Below are 18,356 nucleotides of genomic sequence, written 5' to 3'. Positions count from 1 at the left end.
GCTTAAATATTTTTTTCACACAATCAGGATATTAATTTACTTTTAACCAGCAAACCTTAAAAAAAGAGGGCTGTTTAAGGTACAATGATTGACTCTTGCACAGAACAATTGGTAAGATTATAGGCTAATGTGTCAAATATTTTCTCCATGTATTTGGAAACAGTGGAAAATAGTGGAGGAACTAAAAAAGTCCTAAGAAAAAGTGGGGTGCTTTCCAAATTGTCTTTGACTATTTAAATGCCTAAGAGAAGTTAAGTGAAAAGTTTTGCAAACTTCAGGAGCAGAGGTTTCTGGGATGTATCATATCAGCTGGGTTTTAAAAGATACATAGATATGTAGTACCAGTTTAGAAAGGATAGGAATGATGAGAGAAGCCATTTCATAAAGATAATGGGACAACTATGGAGCTAGAGCCATGGGTTGTATGTAAATATTACTTACTGGTTCAATCTTGGGACTAAGGTTTCAGGGAAAGTGTATGTCCAGTTTGTTTCAAGTTACAGAAGGAAAGATACTAGACAAAGGCCTAGAAAGAGATATCCCTTTAAGACAAAATTTCCAGCCCATCACTGTGGTTTTTTCTATCAACACTCAGAAGTTTTCCTGAATTTAATCAAATAAATGTATATTAAATGCCAATTATGGGAAGAATAATGTGCCAGTATTAAAGTGAATTAAGAAATGATCCTCTCCTCCACATTTGTGTTAGTAATTTAATTAGGGGAGAGGGGGAAGGAAAAAACATTTGGCAATTCAGTTCTCCCAGAAGCTCTCTTCTCAACTTGGCATAAATCAATGTGACTCCTAACATTTTTAGGGCTTCATACCTCTTGTTTACATTCATGCCCTACTCCTTCTGCAAATATTCAAATTAAAATTATATATTTAAAAATTAATATGAATTGAATTTAATCATTTTTTGAAAATTATATCATAACTCTAAAGAAGCAGAAACAAAAGCAGAGTTAGAAATCATTTTTCCAAAAATCTCTTCTCTTTGTTCTCTTTCACATCACTCACAGGCATAGTGGAAAGAGCACCAGATTTGATGTCAGAGGATTTCCCTTGGAAACGCCACAACCTTTTAGAGACTCAGTTTCTTCAAGTGGAAAATAAGTACACTGATCCTAGATGATCCTAATTCTATGGCTGTAGGTAGTAAGTAAATACAACTAATAGGGTATTTGTATCAGCACCTTTATTTATAATTATTATATGCCATTATTCTAAATTTGGGTATGTACATGGAAAAACAAAGCTTTCATCTTTCAAAGGCTGTAGACTATCTGTATGTGCAAAAGTAGAGGCCATGTGGATACTGGTCCAAATAAAAGCCAAAGGCTGAACATCAGAAAACTCAACAAACACATTAAAAGACTTTTTTTGAGCAAGATGATCAGAAATATGCACATGAATTAAACCATCCAACTTTCAACTGGAAATATAATAACACTATCTTTTTAGTATACTTTATCATAGAAATTCTTGGCAAAAACTATTGAAAAATTAGCATAATGCACATGATACACTTTATAAAATAAATTAGTACACACATTACTAAGTAAAATATTTTTCTGCTAATCACTGTTTAATAATGTTTTAAAGTCAGAGATAAAAATCATTCACCAAGAACTTATTTATAATTAAAGCACTTTTAAATCTGGTAAATTTTATCTTTCTTTAGTTAAGAAATCTGATATCTTCACATTCCTGATTGTCCACAATGAAAAGGTAAGATGAAATTCCAACCCTAAACTCTGCCTCCCCCAAACAGGACTCAAATAGTAGATGTATAATGATATACCATGCTTTTAAAAATTTCCACCATAATCTATATTCCCTAGATTCTAGGACACATCTGATCTCTAAGAGAGATTTGCCTGGTTGGGTAAAACAAATATCATAGTATTATTTTGATCCCACTCCTACCTAAACCCTGATTCTAAGAATGAAGCCTTTACCTTATTTCTTATGAGCAATCCTACCTAGTAGGATTTTTTCAGTAAGTAACTAATTCCCTATCTTGTATCCCTCACATTGGAGTATATAATGAATATTCCATAACCTCTGGGAAATGGGTCCTACCCAGGCTATCCCTGATTCTTTCAGAGAGTAGAATCTTGTCCTTGAACTCTAGTTTTTTTGACTAGGTTGTCATTATTCTCCTCAAGTTCATTCCTGGCTACATCAATCTCAATCAGATTACTGTGCAACAATACAATAATACAATAAACATTTATTAAGCACTCTATGGCTGAGGCATAGTGCTAAATGCCAGACATATAGATAAGAAAAGAGTTCTTGCCTTCGGTAAGTTTACAACCCAATAGAGGAGGACATCATACAAAAGGAAGATAAAAATGATAAAGATCAGGGCACAATAATAGCAGAATGAGATCCAAAATGCAGCCGATGAGAGATGAAGAGTACCCTACATTTCTGAGCCCTCTTTATGTATGAAGTTTCTAGAAAGCATTTTTTGCTCTGGTCTCTAATCAGAAGGCAGTCCCTATGTACTACTATCTATCTCTTAGAACCAAAAGCTCACTCACTATGGAGTTCTACTACTACTAGCTGCTGAAATGTTCTCTTCTGTGGTGAATTTGACTAGACTTAGGCATCTGCCAACTCTTGTCTGGCTTGACAATAACTGATGCTCTATGAATGGTCTATTTTCTACAAAAAAAGAAAAAAGTTCTCCGAACAGACCTGTTTTATTTATACTTGGATTAACCTTTTTCTATGGAGAAGCCAAAAAGGGGTAGGAGAAAAAATGCCCAAGAAAGAAAAGAACCAGAAAAAAGTGAAAGAAAGGACAGAACAAGTGATTACAAGGGCAACAATTAGGGATAATCAGAAGATGCAACATAAATAGGTGACCATAGATATTCCCTCAATTTAAGAGAAAGTCAGTGATGAAAGCATAAGAATAATTATGTATTGTGCAAAAATGTTTGTGGAGCCCTTTTCATGGTAGCAAGAAACTGGAACCTGAGTAGATGCCCATCAATTGGGCATAAATAATAAATTATGGTATAAAAATGTTATGGAATACTATTGTTCTATAAAAAAAAACCCTGCAGGATGATTTTAGAGAGGCCTGGAGAGACTTAGATGAACTGATGCTAAGTGAAATGAACAGAACCAGAAGATTATGGTATATGGCAATAACAAGATTATATGATTATTAATTCTGATGGATGTGGCTCTTTCCAACAATGAAATGATTCAGACCAGTTCCAAAAATCTTATGATGAAGAGAGCCATCTACACCCAGAGAGAGGACTATGGGAACTGAGTGTGGACAACAACATAGCATTTTCACTCTTTCTGTTGTTGTTTGCTTGCCTTTTGTTTTCTTTCTCAGTTTTTTTCCTTCTTGATCCAATTTTTCTCGTGCAGCAAGATAACTGTATAACTATGTATACATATATTGGATTTAATATATATTTTTAACATATGCCACCTAAGGGTGGGGGTGAGAGGAAGGAGGGAAAAAATTTGGAACCTGAGGTTTTGCAAGGGTCAATGTAGAAAAATTATCATATGTTTTGTAAATTTTAAAAAATGTAAAAAAATTTAAAAATAATAAAAGAAAAAGAGAAAATGGCTGCAATGATTTTGTAAATAAAAAAGCTTTAATTTTAAAAAAATTTATGTATTTTGGCAAAGTGCAACATGAACTGCCACAGCACCATGAGCCTGCTGGTCTCAATATGATGTGTTGAAGACAGGAATACTGAGACTTTGGTGTCCATGTTTGTGGCACCATCTTGCATGTTCAGAGCGAGGGCTCCCTCTGACTCTTCTCAGTCCTAACAGACCCAGTCAATTTCCCCTCCACAACATCCTCCTGAATCCATTCCTTTCTATTTCTGTAACCACTCTTACCTGGCCACATCACTATTTTCCTAGACTATTTTCTCAATAGACTCTTATGAAACATTCCAGCCTACCTTTCTCCCTGCTCCAATTCATATTTCATAATACTACCAAAATAAAATTTCTTTTTCTTTTTGTGTGGCAAGTGAGTTTAAGTGGCTTGCCCAGAATCATACAACTAAGCATTAAGAGTCTGAGGTTGGATTTGAACTCAGGTCTTCTGAGGGCCATGTCTATCCACTTCCATGCTAGCCATTTACAGCCTTCCCCCATACCCTTTTTAAAGTATATCATACTATTCCTTCCTGTATACACTGGTGTTGTTTAGTCATGTCTGATTCTTCATAACCCTGTGGACCACCCTTTCCATGGGGTTTCCTCAGCAAAGATAATGGAGTAGTTTGCCATTTTCTTCTTCAGTGAGTTAAGGTAAAAAGGGTTAAATGATTTGTCCAGGGTTACAAAGCTAGTTAAGTGTTTGAGGCTGGATTTCAATTGAGATCTTCCTGATACCTGGCCTAGTGCTCAGTTCACTATGCTACCTAACTCTGCCTCCTATACTCTTATAGATCAGCAAAAGTGAATTATTCTCAATAATATTAAAACACATGTTGAATTTACTGCTCTATGCTTTTGCTTTAACAGCAGATTATAGAATATTTAGGATATATAGAATAGATAGAAAAGTCTCATCTAATTCAAACTCTATCCCCAAAGGTAATACCCACTGCAACATCCCTGACAAATAGCTGATCAACCTCTTTTAAAAGTTCTCCAATAAGAACCCATGACCTCCCAAGTCTTTTATACTTTACGTTTTTTTATGTAATTTTTTTTTCAATAAACAAAACTATTTTTTCTTCCTTCCACATCTTTTAGCCAACTTGGGGAGAGGGATCTTTAAAACAAATATAAAGTTGAACAAAGCAAATTCCCCAAATCACATTACGGATTATCAATTTTTGTTAGATCTACTTTAAACAACAAGAATTTATTCAACTCCTTGTTCTAATAGGTAATCTCTGATTGACAATTTAGACCTGGAAATGACTTCTGAAGACACTGGGTCCAACTTTGTGGTTTTACAGATGAGAAAACTGGTAAGAACAGAATTCGTAACTTTGCCAACATACACATCTAACATGAGTCTGAGGGCAGAACTGAACTCCAATTATCTTCATTCAAAGAACTATACTCTTTTAACAGTCACCTAGCCTCCTGACAGAAAGCTTAAAATTTGCCCCTGCAAATTCCAACCAATATTGTCAATTCTATCATCTTTCACATGATAGACCTTAAAAAACCATCCTATCCCACTTGATTTTTCTTTTCTCAAGATTTTTTTTTTTTGGGGGGGGGGGGGGGGATAAAGAGGGGGATTTGTTTTTTCAACTAGTCTTCATATAAAGATTCAAATTCTACTTCTACAAGGGTCCTTTCCTGGACTTTCTTGCTGCTCATGTCTCCCTGTTCTGAGATCACTTTCTAATTTGTATAATTATTTACATGTTATGTTCTCCATTTGAATGTTTTGAGCACTTTAATATTTTTGCCTTCTTTGTATCCTAAGCACCTAGCACAGTGCCTGTCTGACACATATTTAATAGTGTTAAACAAACCCTTGTTGAATGCATAACCAAATATCAAAAATGACTATTACTCTTGTTAGATGGTGAGCTACCTCATTTTTAAACCTCCTGAAGAAATGTTACTTCAAGCTCCAGTGACAAAACATTTTAGTCCTGAAGACCTTTAAGATCAAGATTATTCCTTCATTTATCTAAGTTGAATATCTCTTACAACACATCCGTTTCCTCTATTTTTGTTCATCGTGGGTAAAGAGATATTCTGCTTATTTGCACAAAGAATAATATTATAAAAAGAAATATGCATTCATTTTTCTAATATTCAAAACAATAAAGGATGTCTTATTAAATTACATTTAAAAATAAATACTCTCAAGATATGCCATCATTTTGCCCAACAACATTTCTCTAATAGGCATAGCCTTTTACTAACTGTATGTTCTAACGATTTACTGCAGTAGTTATTGCAGTTCTGAATCAGTTTTGAAAGGCCTTGGAGATTAGAGAGAAAGAAAAGAGGAAGGAATCAACACATTGTGCAAATAAATAATTCTGCCTGAATCTTTTAAATAGGAGAGTGATTCTTTTACTTTTAATAACATGCACGGAGTCATAAACTGTAAAACAGGAAGTAAACTATAATTTGAGAGCTATTTAGCACAAATATAATTGACAGCACTAGATTCTTGGAAGTGAAAGATTTCAAATCAACATATTTACCACCAAAAACCCCAAAAAGTTAATTTTTGGTAAATTAAAACTTTAAATCTTACTACAGAAAACACAATATATAATTGTATATATTCAATTTTACCACTCAACTCAGCTAAGCATTTTGAATGAACAAGGATGCCTAATTTAAAAGTATACTTAATTTACATGTTGTAATCTATTTAAAACAGCTTATTCAGACAGAGTTTTCACAGCCATCATGATTAGAGTTATATTTTTAACAGGCTTAATTATCATTAAGTAACTAACTACATCAAATTTTCAAAGACTTAAGATGCTGATTTCACAATTACTATACTTCTCCAGCTATGACTTCAGTATAACATGGAGTTAATATCTGGTATAGTTAACTAGAATATTTTAAATTCTAAGAAGCTCATTTTAAAATCTTTATTTAATGATAATTAAAATTGAGGACAATAAAAGCCTTCAATAAAGGCTATTCCCAAAAAATCATCAACATAAAAACAATCAAGTAATTCAGGATTTTTAAAAATTATTTTCTCCCTACAAGACAAGTAGTTGTCAATAGTAATGTCACAAACAAATGTTTTAGTCTAAATAGTTATAGAGTGGTAGATACATTTTTTTTCAAAAGAATTTTTGATTAAGTAAACATAAAGCTACGACATACTAGGTAACCAATACTTGAAATAGTAAATTCTCAAGCCCACACTCTAGTCCCATTCTTAGTCTCATTATGTTCTGAAGGTGACCCTGGCTTCTCAAAGAATGTACTAATGGCAAAAAAGCTGATAGGTCTTACACCAAACTGGAAAAGCTTTGACTACGAGATTGGTAATGAACTTTATCTCTGTTTATATGAGATAAATTTTGTGAGAGCTTTTTTGTAAGACTGTCCACAAAGTAGAAGAGGAATTGTAATTGATTTTCTGTAGTGTGTACATCTATACCAACCGATTTTTTACATACTGAAGGAAGAGTTAACACATTTACTCATACACACACACACACACACACACACACACACACACACACACACACAATGCTAGTCACTTACTGAAATGTTTTTTCATTATATCATTAGTATTAGTAGACTTCGGTTTGATTATTATAAAAGCATCTTAAAGAAATTTGATTTTTTCCCCACATTATATCAGAAAAATCCTCTGAGCAGAATATAATTTAATAAGCACATCCTATCAAAAGAAACAGAAAAGTAAAGCAGTAACATTCCAATGATTTTTTCGCACCAGTATAATTTCATGATATAGCTAAATTTTTTTTAGAGAGACAATATTTCTTAATCTTTATTTATAAATCTATTTTCCATCAGTCTCACTGGTGTCTATGAAAAGCTACTGGAGTTTACTGTTTATCTTAGACTGGCATATTCAGGTCTTGAATAACAATTACAAATTGAGTTACAATTGCACCTATGTAGAATATATATATCCTTTCTATATATATCTTTGATCTAAAAGGTAACTGAGGGAATATGAGAATTGAACTTTTGATTCAGGAAGATGTTCAAATCCTATGTTAGACACTGATTAACTACTACTTTGGGCAACTCATTTAAGCTCAGTTTCCTCATCTGTAAAATGGAGATGATAAAAAAGGAGCACCTAACTTCATAGGACAACGGTAAGGAGGAAATGAGAAAATAATTGTAATACTTACCACTATACTGCCTGACTATAGGCACTCTATAAATGTCACTATTATTAGCTATGATCATTAAATCCCATTTATTGACTAGTGGGATTTGAAGACCCTTAGAATCAAAATAAAGTGAAACAATATCTAAGCTATTTTTAGGAGCAAGAAGGCTACAATGTAAAGGGTTTAGTAGTGTTATGAAAAGTTACAAAGGAGTTTAAAAAATGGCAGTTGTGACCTTTTCTAGATCCTTAATAATGTGCGCACTCAATACTGTTGACCTGCTCTCAAGCCACTTTTAGAAACTCTTATCTACTCCTTTAATTTTTTGGGGGGTAACATAATAAGCAGAGGATAGCGATTTTTTGTAATCCTTTCATTTCTTACTTTCAGGGTTAATCCCACTACTAGGTTTTCAATAATGCTCATAGATAATTTCCAAATCTGTTTGTCTAGCTAGGCCTGCTCTCTCAATTTCTAGCCCACATTTACAACTGCCTGTACAACAATGTCCTTAGCTACTTTTCTTTTAAGAGTCATTCTCTTCATCTGTGAAATAAAGTGGAGGGAACAAGGAGAAAAGCAGTAGAATACATTACCTCTAAAGTAGTAGTGTACATTCCAATTCTAGTATACATTTTACTAATCTCACAGAGCACTTTGCAATTCTCTAATATTTTTGCTAGACAACATCAAGTATTATAGTTATGCCTTTGTATTTTAGTCCTTTAACTATGCTTTATGAAAATAGATACTCTCTCTTAAATCTGGTGTATAACCACAAAATAACTAAATTAAATAATAGATATCTATTGGAGGGTAGGAGGGAAATAAAAGAACAAACATCGAACTTGGATATTCATCAAATTCAACATGTGTAAAATTTTACTCCTCTTTCCCCATAAACATCAGTTTCTCTCTAAGCTTCCTTATTTTTATTAATGGTATTTATTAATTGTATTTATTAATGGTAATCCCAGACACTGAGGCAAAAAGATCAGTCATCTAAAACTTTACTCTTCAATCTCTATTAGGCTTTTATTGATTTTTCTTCTACAATATTCATGATTCCTTTCTTTTTTGTTTTTTTCTACTTTCACTGATATTATCATAGTCCTTAACTTATCTCATACCAGCCCCATCCCCACAGACCTCTGCCCATAACTGATCGGCTTTTATTGATTTTTCTTCCACAATATTCATGATTCCTTTCTTTTTTTTTCTACTTTCACTGATATCATAGTCCTTAACTTATCTCATACTAGCCCCATCCCCCACAGACCTCTGCCCATAACTGATCGGCTTTTATTGATTTTTCTTCCACAATATTCATGATTCCTTTCTTTTTTTTCCTACGTTCACTGATATTATCATAGTCCTTAACTTATCTCATACCAGCCCCATCCCCACAGACCTCTGCCCATAACTGATCTTACCAGTTATAAGAGATTAATATTCTTTAAATAAAACAAACTCACAAGGGCTGGGCAATGCTTCAAAAATTCTTTAACTCAATCCTCTCTCTACAACATTCCCAACTATTATTTATATGGTCTTTGTTTGAAGACCTCCAATGATAGCATTATCTTTCAAAGCAGCATTGGACAAGCCTAATTGTTTGCAAGTTTTCCCCCCTTAAATCAAGTTTAAATCGCCCTTTCTGCAATTACAACCCATACTCGGGAGTTTGCTTTCTTGAATAAAGCAGAGCAAATCTAATCCAATTTCTACATTACAGCGTTTCAAATATTTGAAGACCATTACCCTGTTTCACCAAGGTCTTTTATTCTCCAGACTATTCTCTGATTCCTTTAACTGATCCTTTTTATCAGGACGTCCAGTCTTTTTTTTTTTTTTTTTTAAACCACTGTGGTACCTTTCAAGCTTGTCAATAATTTGCCTAAAACAAAGCAGCTACCCAAGACCATGATCCTATTTCTCCAAGGTCTTCTATTCTCCAGACTTTGGTGACCTGTACACTACAATAGGCCTTATCAGATCTCTCCATTGGGACACTGTTTCTTTTAAGATCATTACCTTTTTTTGCCTGTACCATCAAATGATGTTGAATCTACAATCACACAATCCCTAGATCTGTGTGACATCAACATTGCCAGCCTTAGCTCTCCCACTTGTATAAGCTTAGTTGAAATTTTTATTTTAAAATGTAGGGTGTTAACAATCCTCTCCAATAAATTTCATTTTATCATTTTAACTAGTTGATTTTTATTTGGATGTTGATTTTGTAATCCAAGTATTAACTGGCCCTCCTACTTTTGGGTCACTTGCAAACTTAATAAGTCTGAAAAACATGCCTTCATCCAAATCATTGGTTAAAAAAAAAATGCTACTCAGTCACTGATGGATCCCTGGGGTGACCCATTAGAAACCTCCTTTCAAAATAACTATCTCACTAAGGATACTCTTTAGGAAAGCAACCAATTCCAAATGCACTTACTAACATCAAGCTTTGATCAAAACTATCAACAAGTATTGATATCCCATCCCATGTGCTGGGACCAGGTGACAGAAATACAAAAAAAATGAAACAATGCCTATTCATGATAAACTTACATAAATTCAAGATAAGGGACACTTGCCTACTTAAACATTTTCAATTGCTCTCCACTACTATAAGATGAATTCAAAATATGACCTCAAAATAGCTTTTTGGTCTTATCTTACTTTTTTATTCTGTCCCACAAGCTTAGGCCAGTTACAGTAGGCTAGAGTTGATGTTTAGTCATTTTTTCAATCATGTCTGATTATGTGTGACCTCATTGGGAGTTTTCTTGGCAAAGATACCAGAGTGATTTGCCATTTCCTTTTTCAGCTCATCTTACAGTTAAGAAAACAGAGGCAAATAGGAGAAAGTGACTTGCCCAGGGTAACACAGCTAGGAAGTGGCTGTGGCTGGCATAAAATTCAGGAAGACGAGTCTTCCTGACTTCAAGCCTGGCATTCTACCACTGTATTACCTAGTAACCCCCCCAAAAAAAAGAATAATTTGGATTTCCTGTTTTTGTGGTTTTGCCTATGCTGTTTCTTTCATCTAGAATGTCACACAGCCTTCCTTTGTACCCCAAATCCTTCCTACACTTAAATTTCCAGGCCAAATATACCTTTTAGATTAAATCTTCTATGATTACTCTATCAGAAAGTGAACTCAAAGGTTTCCTGTTATAGTGGAATGAGGACTAACCTTGGATTCAGAATTGCATCAAATTCTTCCTCCAACTTACTATTTTGGGTGCAAATCACTTAATCTTCCTGGGTCTGGGTTTCTCATCTATAAAATGAGGAAGTTGGCTTGGACTATTTTGAGGTGCCTTTGGATCTAGTCAGTCCTATGACGCCATTACTTTAGAAATTATCTAATTACCTCATTTTACAGATAAAGAAATTGAGGAACAAAAAGATTAAGTGGCTTCTGTTAGTGTAGTATGTGTTTTCAACAAGACTATACAATCCTGGAAAATTGAGAAATGTTAACATACAAAGCTGTATAATTAAAAAAAAAAAAAGTAAGGTGGAGAGGGAGAAGAAAACAGTTCGTTTTTTTTTTTTTTTCCTTTAGCTTCCTATAATAGAATGCCTATTGGACAATCAGAAGTCAGGGTTATTGGTTGTCTAAGTAGGAAATAAAAGAAGGGATCCTGATGACGTTGCAAATGAGTAATGGAACTTCAGTTTTAATTTGACTGAAACCTCTTATATCAAACTTGCAACTACATATGCTAGATCACACTGAGTCAATTTTTTTTATAAATAAATTAAGAAATGTGTAATTATATCCAATAGATCCAAATTAGTTTGTTGAGGTAAAAAATATAAAACAGTTTCAATCAATAAAAAAACTTTCATTTATTAGGGAAACTAAGATTTCTAAAATATGAAGCATCTTGGGGATCATCCAAATTAAGAAAATACACACATTCTAATGAGTTTCTGATTTCCTAGTCTCTTGCTCAATGAGCATTTATTTATCACCCTGTATGTGCCAGAAAGAGTGTTAAACATTGAAGATACAAACATGAAAAAATTCTCATTCTCAAGACACTGAAGATACAAAAAGAAAAAAATTTCTCATTTTCAAGGACCTTTAATTATACTGTGAAAGACAACATAGGCATATATATGAGTATGCATATAATGAATATAAAGAACAAATGTAAAATATATACAACATAGAGAAAGAGGGCATTGGATGAGTGAGTAGGGATCACCTTCAAGTAGAAGGTGATGCTTTTAATTATTTTACAGAATGAGGAATGAAAGGAAACCGAGTGGGGAAAGAATGAGTTCCAGAAACAAGGAAATAACTATGGCACAGAGACAAACACAGAGAGAAATTTATGAGAAATTCCATTTATGAGAAATATAGAAAAGACCAGTTTGGTTGGATTGTGGAGTGTAGAAGAGGAGTAATATATAATCAAGTTGGAAGCTTAAGTTGGGGCTAAATTGCAAAGAGTCAACGGCCAAATACAGAAGTTTATATTTTATCATAGAGATGATGGAGAACCAAGAGATTGTACTGTGGAGGGATCTGCACAGACAATCACTTTGGCAGTTGTGTGGAGTGAGGGTGGTAGTGGACAGAGATTTGAATTAAGGAAAGTTCATAACAATAGTTTGAATAAGTAGTAATGGAGGGTTGAACTAAGGTTGTGGCTGTGTAAGTACAGAGAAGGGGTTAGATGCGAGATGCTGTGACTTTAAAAATAACAAGATTTATCATTTGATTAATAGTGGCAAAATGAGGAATTAAGGATAACAATGACATTAAGAACCTGGGAGACTAGAAGAATTAGGGAAGTGATCTCATAGGCACAGGTCTAAGAAGAGGAAATGAATTTCAAATTGTAATGGCAAAATTTCCATGGTCAGTTCTAATCCATACTGTATCATATGCAATTTGAAAGGAAGAATGCTCCCCAAAATGAAATACTCAGACTATGGTCCTGAGAAATGCTTAACCTCATAGCAAAAACATTAATTTCTCATTTATCCAGCATTAATCAAGACCAGGAAGAAATGTTCCACATATAATCAAGAACCACATTTAAATAATTCTTTCACAACATACATTATCTCTGTGTAGTAAACAATGAGTGAAAGTATTATTGCCCCTATTTTACAGGTGAGGAAATTGAGACTTAAGGAAAATTATATAAATTTGCTGCCAAGATCACAAGGTATAGCTCAGAGCTGAAACACAAATCCTAGTGTTTTGACTCTGAATAGAGAGCTCTATAACTACTATCTCATGCTGCTTCTCATGAAAAGGAGCATATTTGTTTGTAAAATATATTTAGGTACCTAAACTTGCTTATTTTAACCATTTTTGACAGAAAGTGCTAAAGATGTATTACACAATCCTAGCCTACAATATATATAGTAAGTTTTTCCTAATTTCTTGGAATCAATATTATAAACTTGTTCTGCTGGGGAGGAAAAGATGGGGGAGTAGAAATAGGAGGAACTTCATTTCTGAAAATTCCTTATGGATCATCCTGGGTAAGCTCACATGATACTTGGAAGCAGATTTTTCTCCTAGGTGGGTTACAAGTTATTAAATATAGACAACAGAAATAATTGTACTTGAGGCAAATTTAAGTTTGAGATAAGGAAAAACTTCCTATCAGAGATGATCCAAATAAATAGAAAAGGTTATTTCAAGTGGTGCTAGGTTCCTCCCAACTGTAAGACTTCAAGCAGAGGCTATGAGAGAATCACATACTGGGTATGTCTTTAGTGGGGATTCTTTTTTGGGCACGGGTTAGACTTTTTTGGTATTAATATGGCCACTTGAGATCTCTTTTAACTCTAAAAATTGCATGATTCCATAATCAAACTATGCTGTATGACATATTAATGGATTCAGGTAACTGAGGCTTGTTTCTTCACTTAATCTTTTCCCCCAAACTTATTCCGCTTTAAAACTTTTCTTTTTCATTACTTTAACTTTCAGACATCCAAGTTTGATTGAGTCCTCAGCCTCCCTCCCTTCACATTTCCAAGCAGTTGCTAAGTCTTGTCATTTCTACCTTTATAACATCTCTCACATCTGACCACTTCTCAGCTACTTCCTTATCTACCACTCTAGTTCAGAACTTGATTACCCCTTGCCTAATGGTCCTACAAAAGTGGTTTTGTGGTTCATCATTACTTCTAGGACCACATAAAAATTTATTGGTTTTATATTTAAAGACCATCACAAATTGGCCCTAACCTACCATGTTGGAGTGTATGCAGTAACATATTATCTATTATAGACAGCTAGGTGGCACAGTGGATATAGTGCCAGGTCTGGGGTCAGGAAGATTCATCTTCTTGAGTTCAAATTCAGTTTTAGTTTCAGAGGTATGACCCTGAGCAAGTCACTTAACTCTGTTTGTCTCAGTTTCCTCATAAGTAAAATGAGTTGGAGAAGAAAACAGCAGACTATTCCATTATCTTTGCCAAGAAAATCTCAAACAAAGATCAGGAAGAGTCAGACATGATTCAAAAAAGACTGAACAACAATATATTTCCATCCTTTGCTCCCACTCTATAATCCAGCCAAACCAACCTGCTTACTGTTGCTCACATAACAACCCCCTCTCTATGCCTTTGCACTGCTGTACTCCCATGTCTTTAATATACAGCTTCCTTCCTCTGCTTTGCAAAATCACTATGCCCTTTAAGACTGATATCAAGGATTACTTTCTGCATGGTTTTACAGATCTTCACAGTTGCTAAAGACACCTCCAAATTACCTTCTATTTATTATGTGTACAAGTACGCACACATACATACATGCACATTCTAGAATGTAAGCTCCTTGAGAACAGAACTGTTTCATTTTTGTTTTTGAATTCTTAGAGTCTAGAATAGCACTTAATACTTGATTAAGTTTTTCTATTTCCTTCCTGTCTCCTTTGCTGTCATGTTACTTCCTGCTTCAGTAGGTCTCCCTTTTAAAGTTCTTCCACTCCTTGCTTTCTCACTTTCTAATTGCAATGAGCCTATATACCAGATAATGAAAACTTAACAGCATTACACCTTAACAGGAGTAAATAAACTGTGAGTGAAGGGGTAAGAGATTTTTTTTAAATAAGTGAAAGAACTAGTGTATTGACTTTGTGACATTTAGGACCACTGATCAAAGGCTTTTTTTTTTTTTTTTTGCTCAAAGTCCTTCAATAGCTCCCTATTACCTAAAGAGTAAAGTTGAAACTCCTTGGCCATTTCCCTCCCTCTATAGTCATTATCATGCTACCTTCCCAGATTAATTTCTTATTACTTACTCTCCTGCATATATTTTATGTTCCTGCCAACTTCAGATTTCTTCTTGTTCTCCACTCAAATGTACCCATTTCTGCACTTTCTTATCTCCATGCCTTTGATCAGTGTTCCCAAGTCTAGAATTTTCTTCTTTTCCAGCCTTGGTGTAACTACTTTATTCTTGGCTGCCTTTTTCCCCTTAAACCCTTCACTGATTCTATTCCCTAATAAAAATTTTTCCCAGGCTCTGCTTTCAAGGACAATGTTTGCACCCCATCTGCATTTTTATTTATTACTTTTCATAGTTATTTGTGTATATATCATTTCCCCTAACTGTAAGGTCTACAGGGTAAAATATCTGTAGCTAGGTTCAATCCAATGCTCTTCCAACAACAGACAGGTACTGGATGGAAGGGAGAAGAAAAATTAATTTATCTGATATAGTGTGAAAGAAGTACTTGGGAGCATCAAGTCACGAGATAAAAACAGGCAATTTCACCAAACTTGTTCTAGAAACTGTTTTTAGCCACTGTTCTGCATTTTAAAAATATGAATCCTTATAGACTATATAAACTACTACTAAAGTATTCCACAAAAAAAAAAAAAAATGACACTCTCCAGAAAGCTAAAGATAAAGGATATCTGAAAGATAATGAATAAGGAAAGGTAAGAAAATCAAATCAGAATCAAATCTTTCAGAATTATGAATATGGCTTAAAAATAATTAGTTTTTAGTTTGTCTCTCTCCAAGAAATTTCAACATTTTAATTTAACTACTGAGTATGTACCTGAAAAAATTGCTTTACTTTAGTACTTTGTGAGAGTACTAAACTGCATTAAAAATAATCTCATTTTCAATTAATATTTCTGAGTACTCATTGAATAAAGAGGATACAATCGTATTCACAATAAATTTATTGCTTTCTTTAAAGTATATAGCCTTAGTACATATGGAAAACAGCAGGCTGAACTAGATGGCTGAGTAACACAACTTAGTGACCAAGCTGCATTACAGATTGTACCTCAACACATTTATCAATAGATCTTAAGAGTGGAGAACCTTAATGACTGATAAGAATCAGAAGAGATAACCTGACAGTAGATGCCAGGATAAGGTGTCAAATGTTGGAGTGACAATTAGAAAAATCTACAAAAACTTTTTTTTATTACTAAATTTGATGTTGAGATCATTGGGTATATTAGAATATATAATTTCACAGCATAGGTTTTTGGGACACATATTTCTAATGCCTGAAATGGTCCGCAATATGGAGGAAGATATAAAAAAGATTTTAATTCAATTCAACAAGCATGTCCCAGGCACTAAGAAGGATGATGAGGATAAAGAAACTTCCCTTGCCGAGTCCTAGAAATGAATGCCATTCGGAAAAGAAAAATCTTGTTTATAAGTTAAAAAAAACAACGAAAAAACAGTTTCTTTGGATTCTCTTTTTGTACGCCCAAACGCTAATTTAGGCTATATATTTGTAAATATACAGGGCCTGCAGGTAGCTATTTCAACCTTTTTCTGTCCAAAACTTACTGAGTATGACAAAAGTAAAATGGCAAAAAAGTGAAAATAGGATCAATTCTCTTGCCCTTTCACCATAACAATCCTGCACTGCGTGAAACACAGCAAAGTAAGTTTTTTTTTTGTTTTTTTTTTTTTAACCCAAATCACTTACATTTAAAAAAAAAAAATACTATTCTGCCAGAACTCACCTCTTCCTGGCCCTTCCTCCCCTTTCCCAAACACCCCACTTTGGAAAGTCTTTCAACTTTTCTTCCCCCTTTTGGACTCTTTGCCAGCTCTATTACTCAAAGGACTAGACAGGTCTATGCTGACAAAAATCTTAGTTGTCGAAACAAAGCACAAGGCAAACTTGCAAGGATAACATACTCCGCAACACGCCCGCCCGCGCGCGCACACACCCACACACACATCCCCAAGAGGCCGACACGCACACGCACGCCCCCCCCCCTCCCCTCCCCCCCGGAGAGAGGGTTCTAAGGAAGCGCGCGCCGCGACCCCTCCCCTGGGTCCTCTGCGCCGCGGCCGCCCCTTCCCCTCTATTTCCGATCCGAACTTGGTCTGCAGGACCCCCCACCCCCGCCGTTCCCCGCACTAGGCAGGTTTGGCCGGGGGATAGGCGGGGGGGGGGGGGGGGGGGGGGGTTCCTCGGACCCTTACCGCTTGACGCGGATGATCTGGTCCCGCATGGGCTTGATGTCTTGGAAGCTCTGCTGGTTGACCAAGCTGTAGACCAAAATGAAGCCCTGGCCGTTCTTGATGTACAGATCCCGCATGGAGGCGAACTGCTCGGTGCCCGCCGTGTCCAGGATCTCCAGCACAGACGGGGACGAGTCCACCTCGATCTCCTTGCGGTAAAAGTCCTCGATGGTGGGGTCGTATTTCTCAATGAAGGTACCGGTCACAAACTGCACGGTAAGGGCGGATTTCCCCACCCCGCCCGAGCCCAGCACCACCACTTTGTACTCGCGCATCGTCCCCCGCCGCCGCCGCCGCCGCCGCCGCTTCGGCCGCCGACATAGACTTAGGGCAGCCGAGCCGGGACCCCGGACCGCGCCGCCGCCGTGGCCTCGGGCGGCTGCTGCTGCTGCTGCTGCTGCCGCCGCCGCCGCCCCCACCACCGCCTCGCGGCCGCGGCAGCCCCCTGGGTGGCGGCGGCGGCGGCAGCAGCAGGGCTAGCAGCGGCCCTGGGCATGGACCGCGCTCGGTGGACAGGCAGCCCCGCGAACGCCGCCGGGAGGGAAACGAGCAGCAGACGCAGGAGCCGTCGCCGCTGGCCCGCAGTGCCAGTGCCGCCGCCGCCGCCGCCGCCGCGCCGCGCTCCCCACCCTCCTTCCTCTGCCGCTTCCTCCACGGCGGCCCGGCGGCGGGCGGCGCGCTAGCTCCGGAGCTGCAGTGCTGCCGGGGGCGGGGCGGGGCGGGGCGGGGCGGGGCCGGCACCCAGGATGGGCGCTAGCTCCACCCTTCTTCCTTCGTCACCTAGGCAACCCCGAGGCGCCCGCTTCCCCGGGCAGCCTGTGGCGCGCCAGAGCCGCCGATCCAAGAAGGGAAAACAAATCAATCCATCCCCCATCCCAGCCTCGCACACCCAAGCCTAAGCCGGGATAAGTGGAAATGTGTGGCCTCCGCTCGTCGAAGTTTGAGTGTTTGACCAAGAAAAATAAGCGGGATTGGAGGAAAGTACTCCCGGCTCACAATCAGGAAAGGCTTCGTTTGGAAGTGGGCAGGGGCTC

General features: G+C 36.7%; 1 protein-coding gene across 1 annotated transcript in view; it reads right to left on the bottom strand.

Moving 5' to 3' along the window:
• Positions 1-17,601, bottom strand: part of RAP2A (RAP2A, member of RAS oncogene family) — a 43,496-nt gene extending 25,895 nt beyond the window's left edge. Inside the window, exon 1 of the mRNA XM_031958572.1 lies at positions 17,284-17,601. Coding sequence (XP_031814432.1) covers positions 17,284-17,597 — 314 coding nt within the window. The 5' untranslated portion in view covers positions 17,598-17,601. The remainder of the gene's footprint in view (positions 1-17,283) is intronic.
• Positions 17,602-18,356: the final 755 nt, after the last annotated feature.

The sequence above is a fragment of the Sarcophilus harrisii genome, chromosome 3 (assembly GCF_902635505.1).
Source record: "Sarcophilus harrisii chromosome 3, mSarHar1.11, whole genome shotgun sequence".
Classification (NCBI taxonomy): Eukaryota; Metazoa; Chordata; class Mammalia; order Dasyuromorphia; family Dasyuridae; genus Sarcophilus; species Sarcophilus harrisii.
This window is presented reverse-complemented; position numbering and strand designations above follow the sequence as displayed.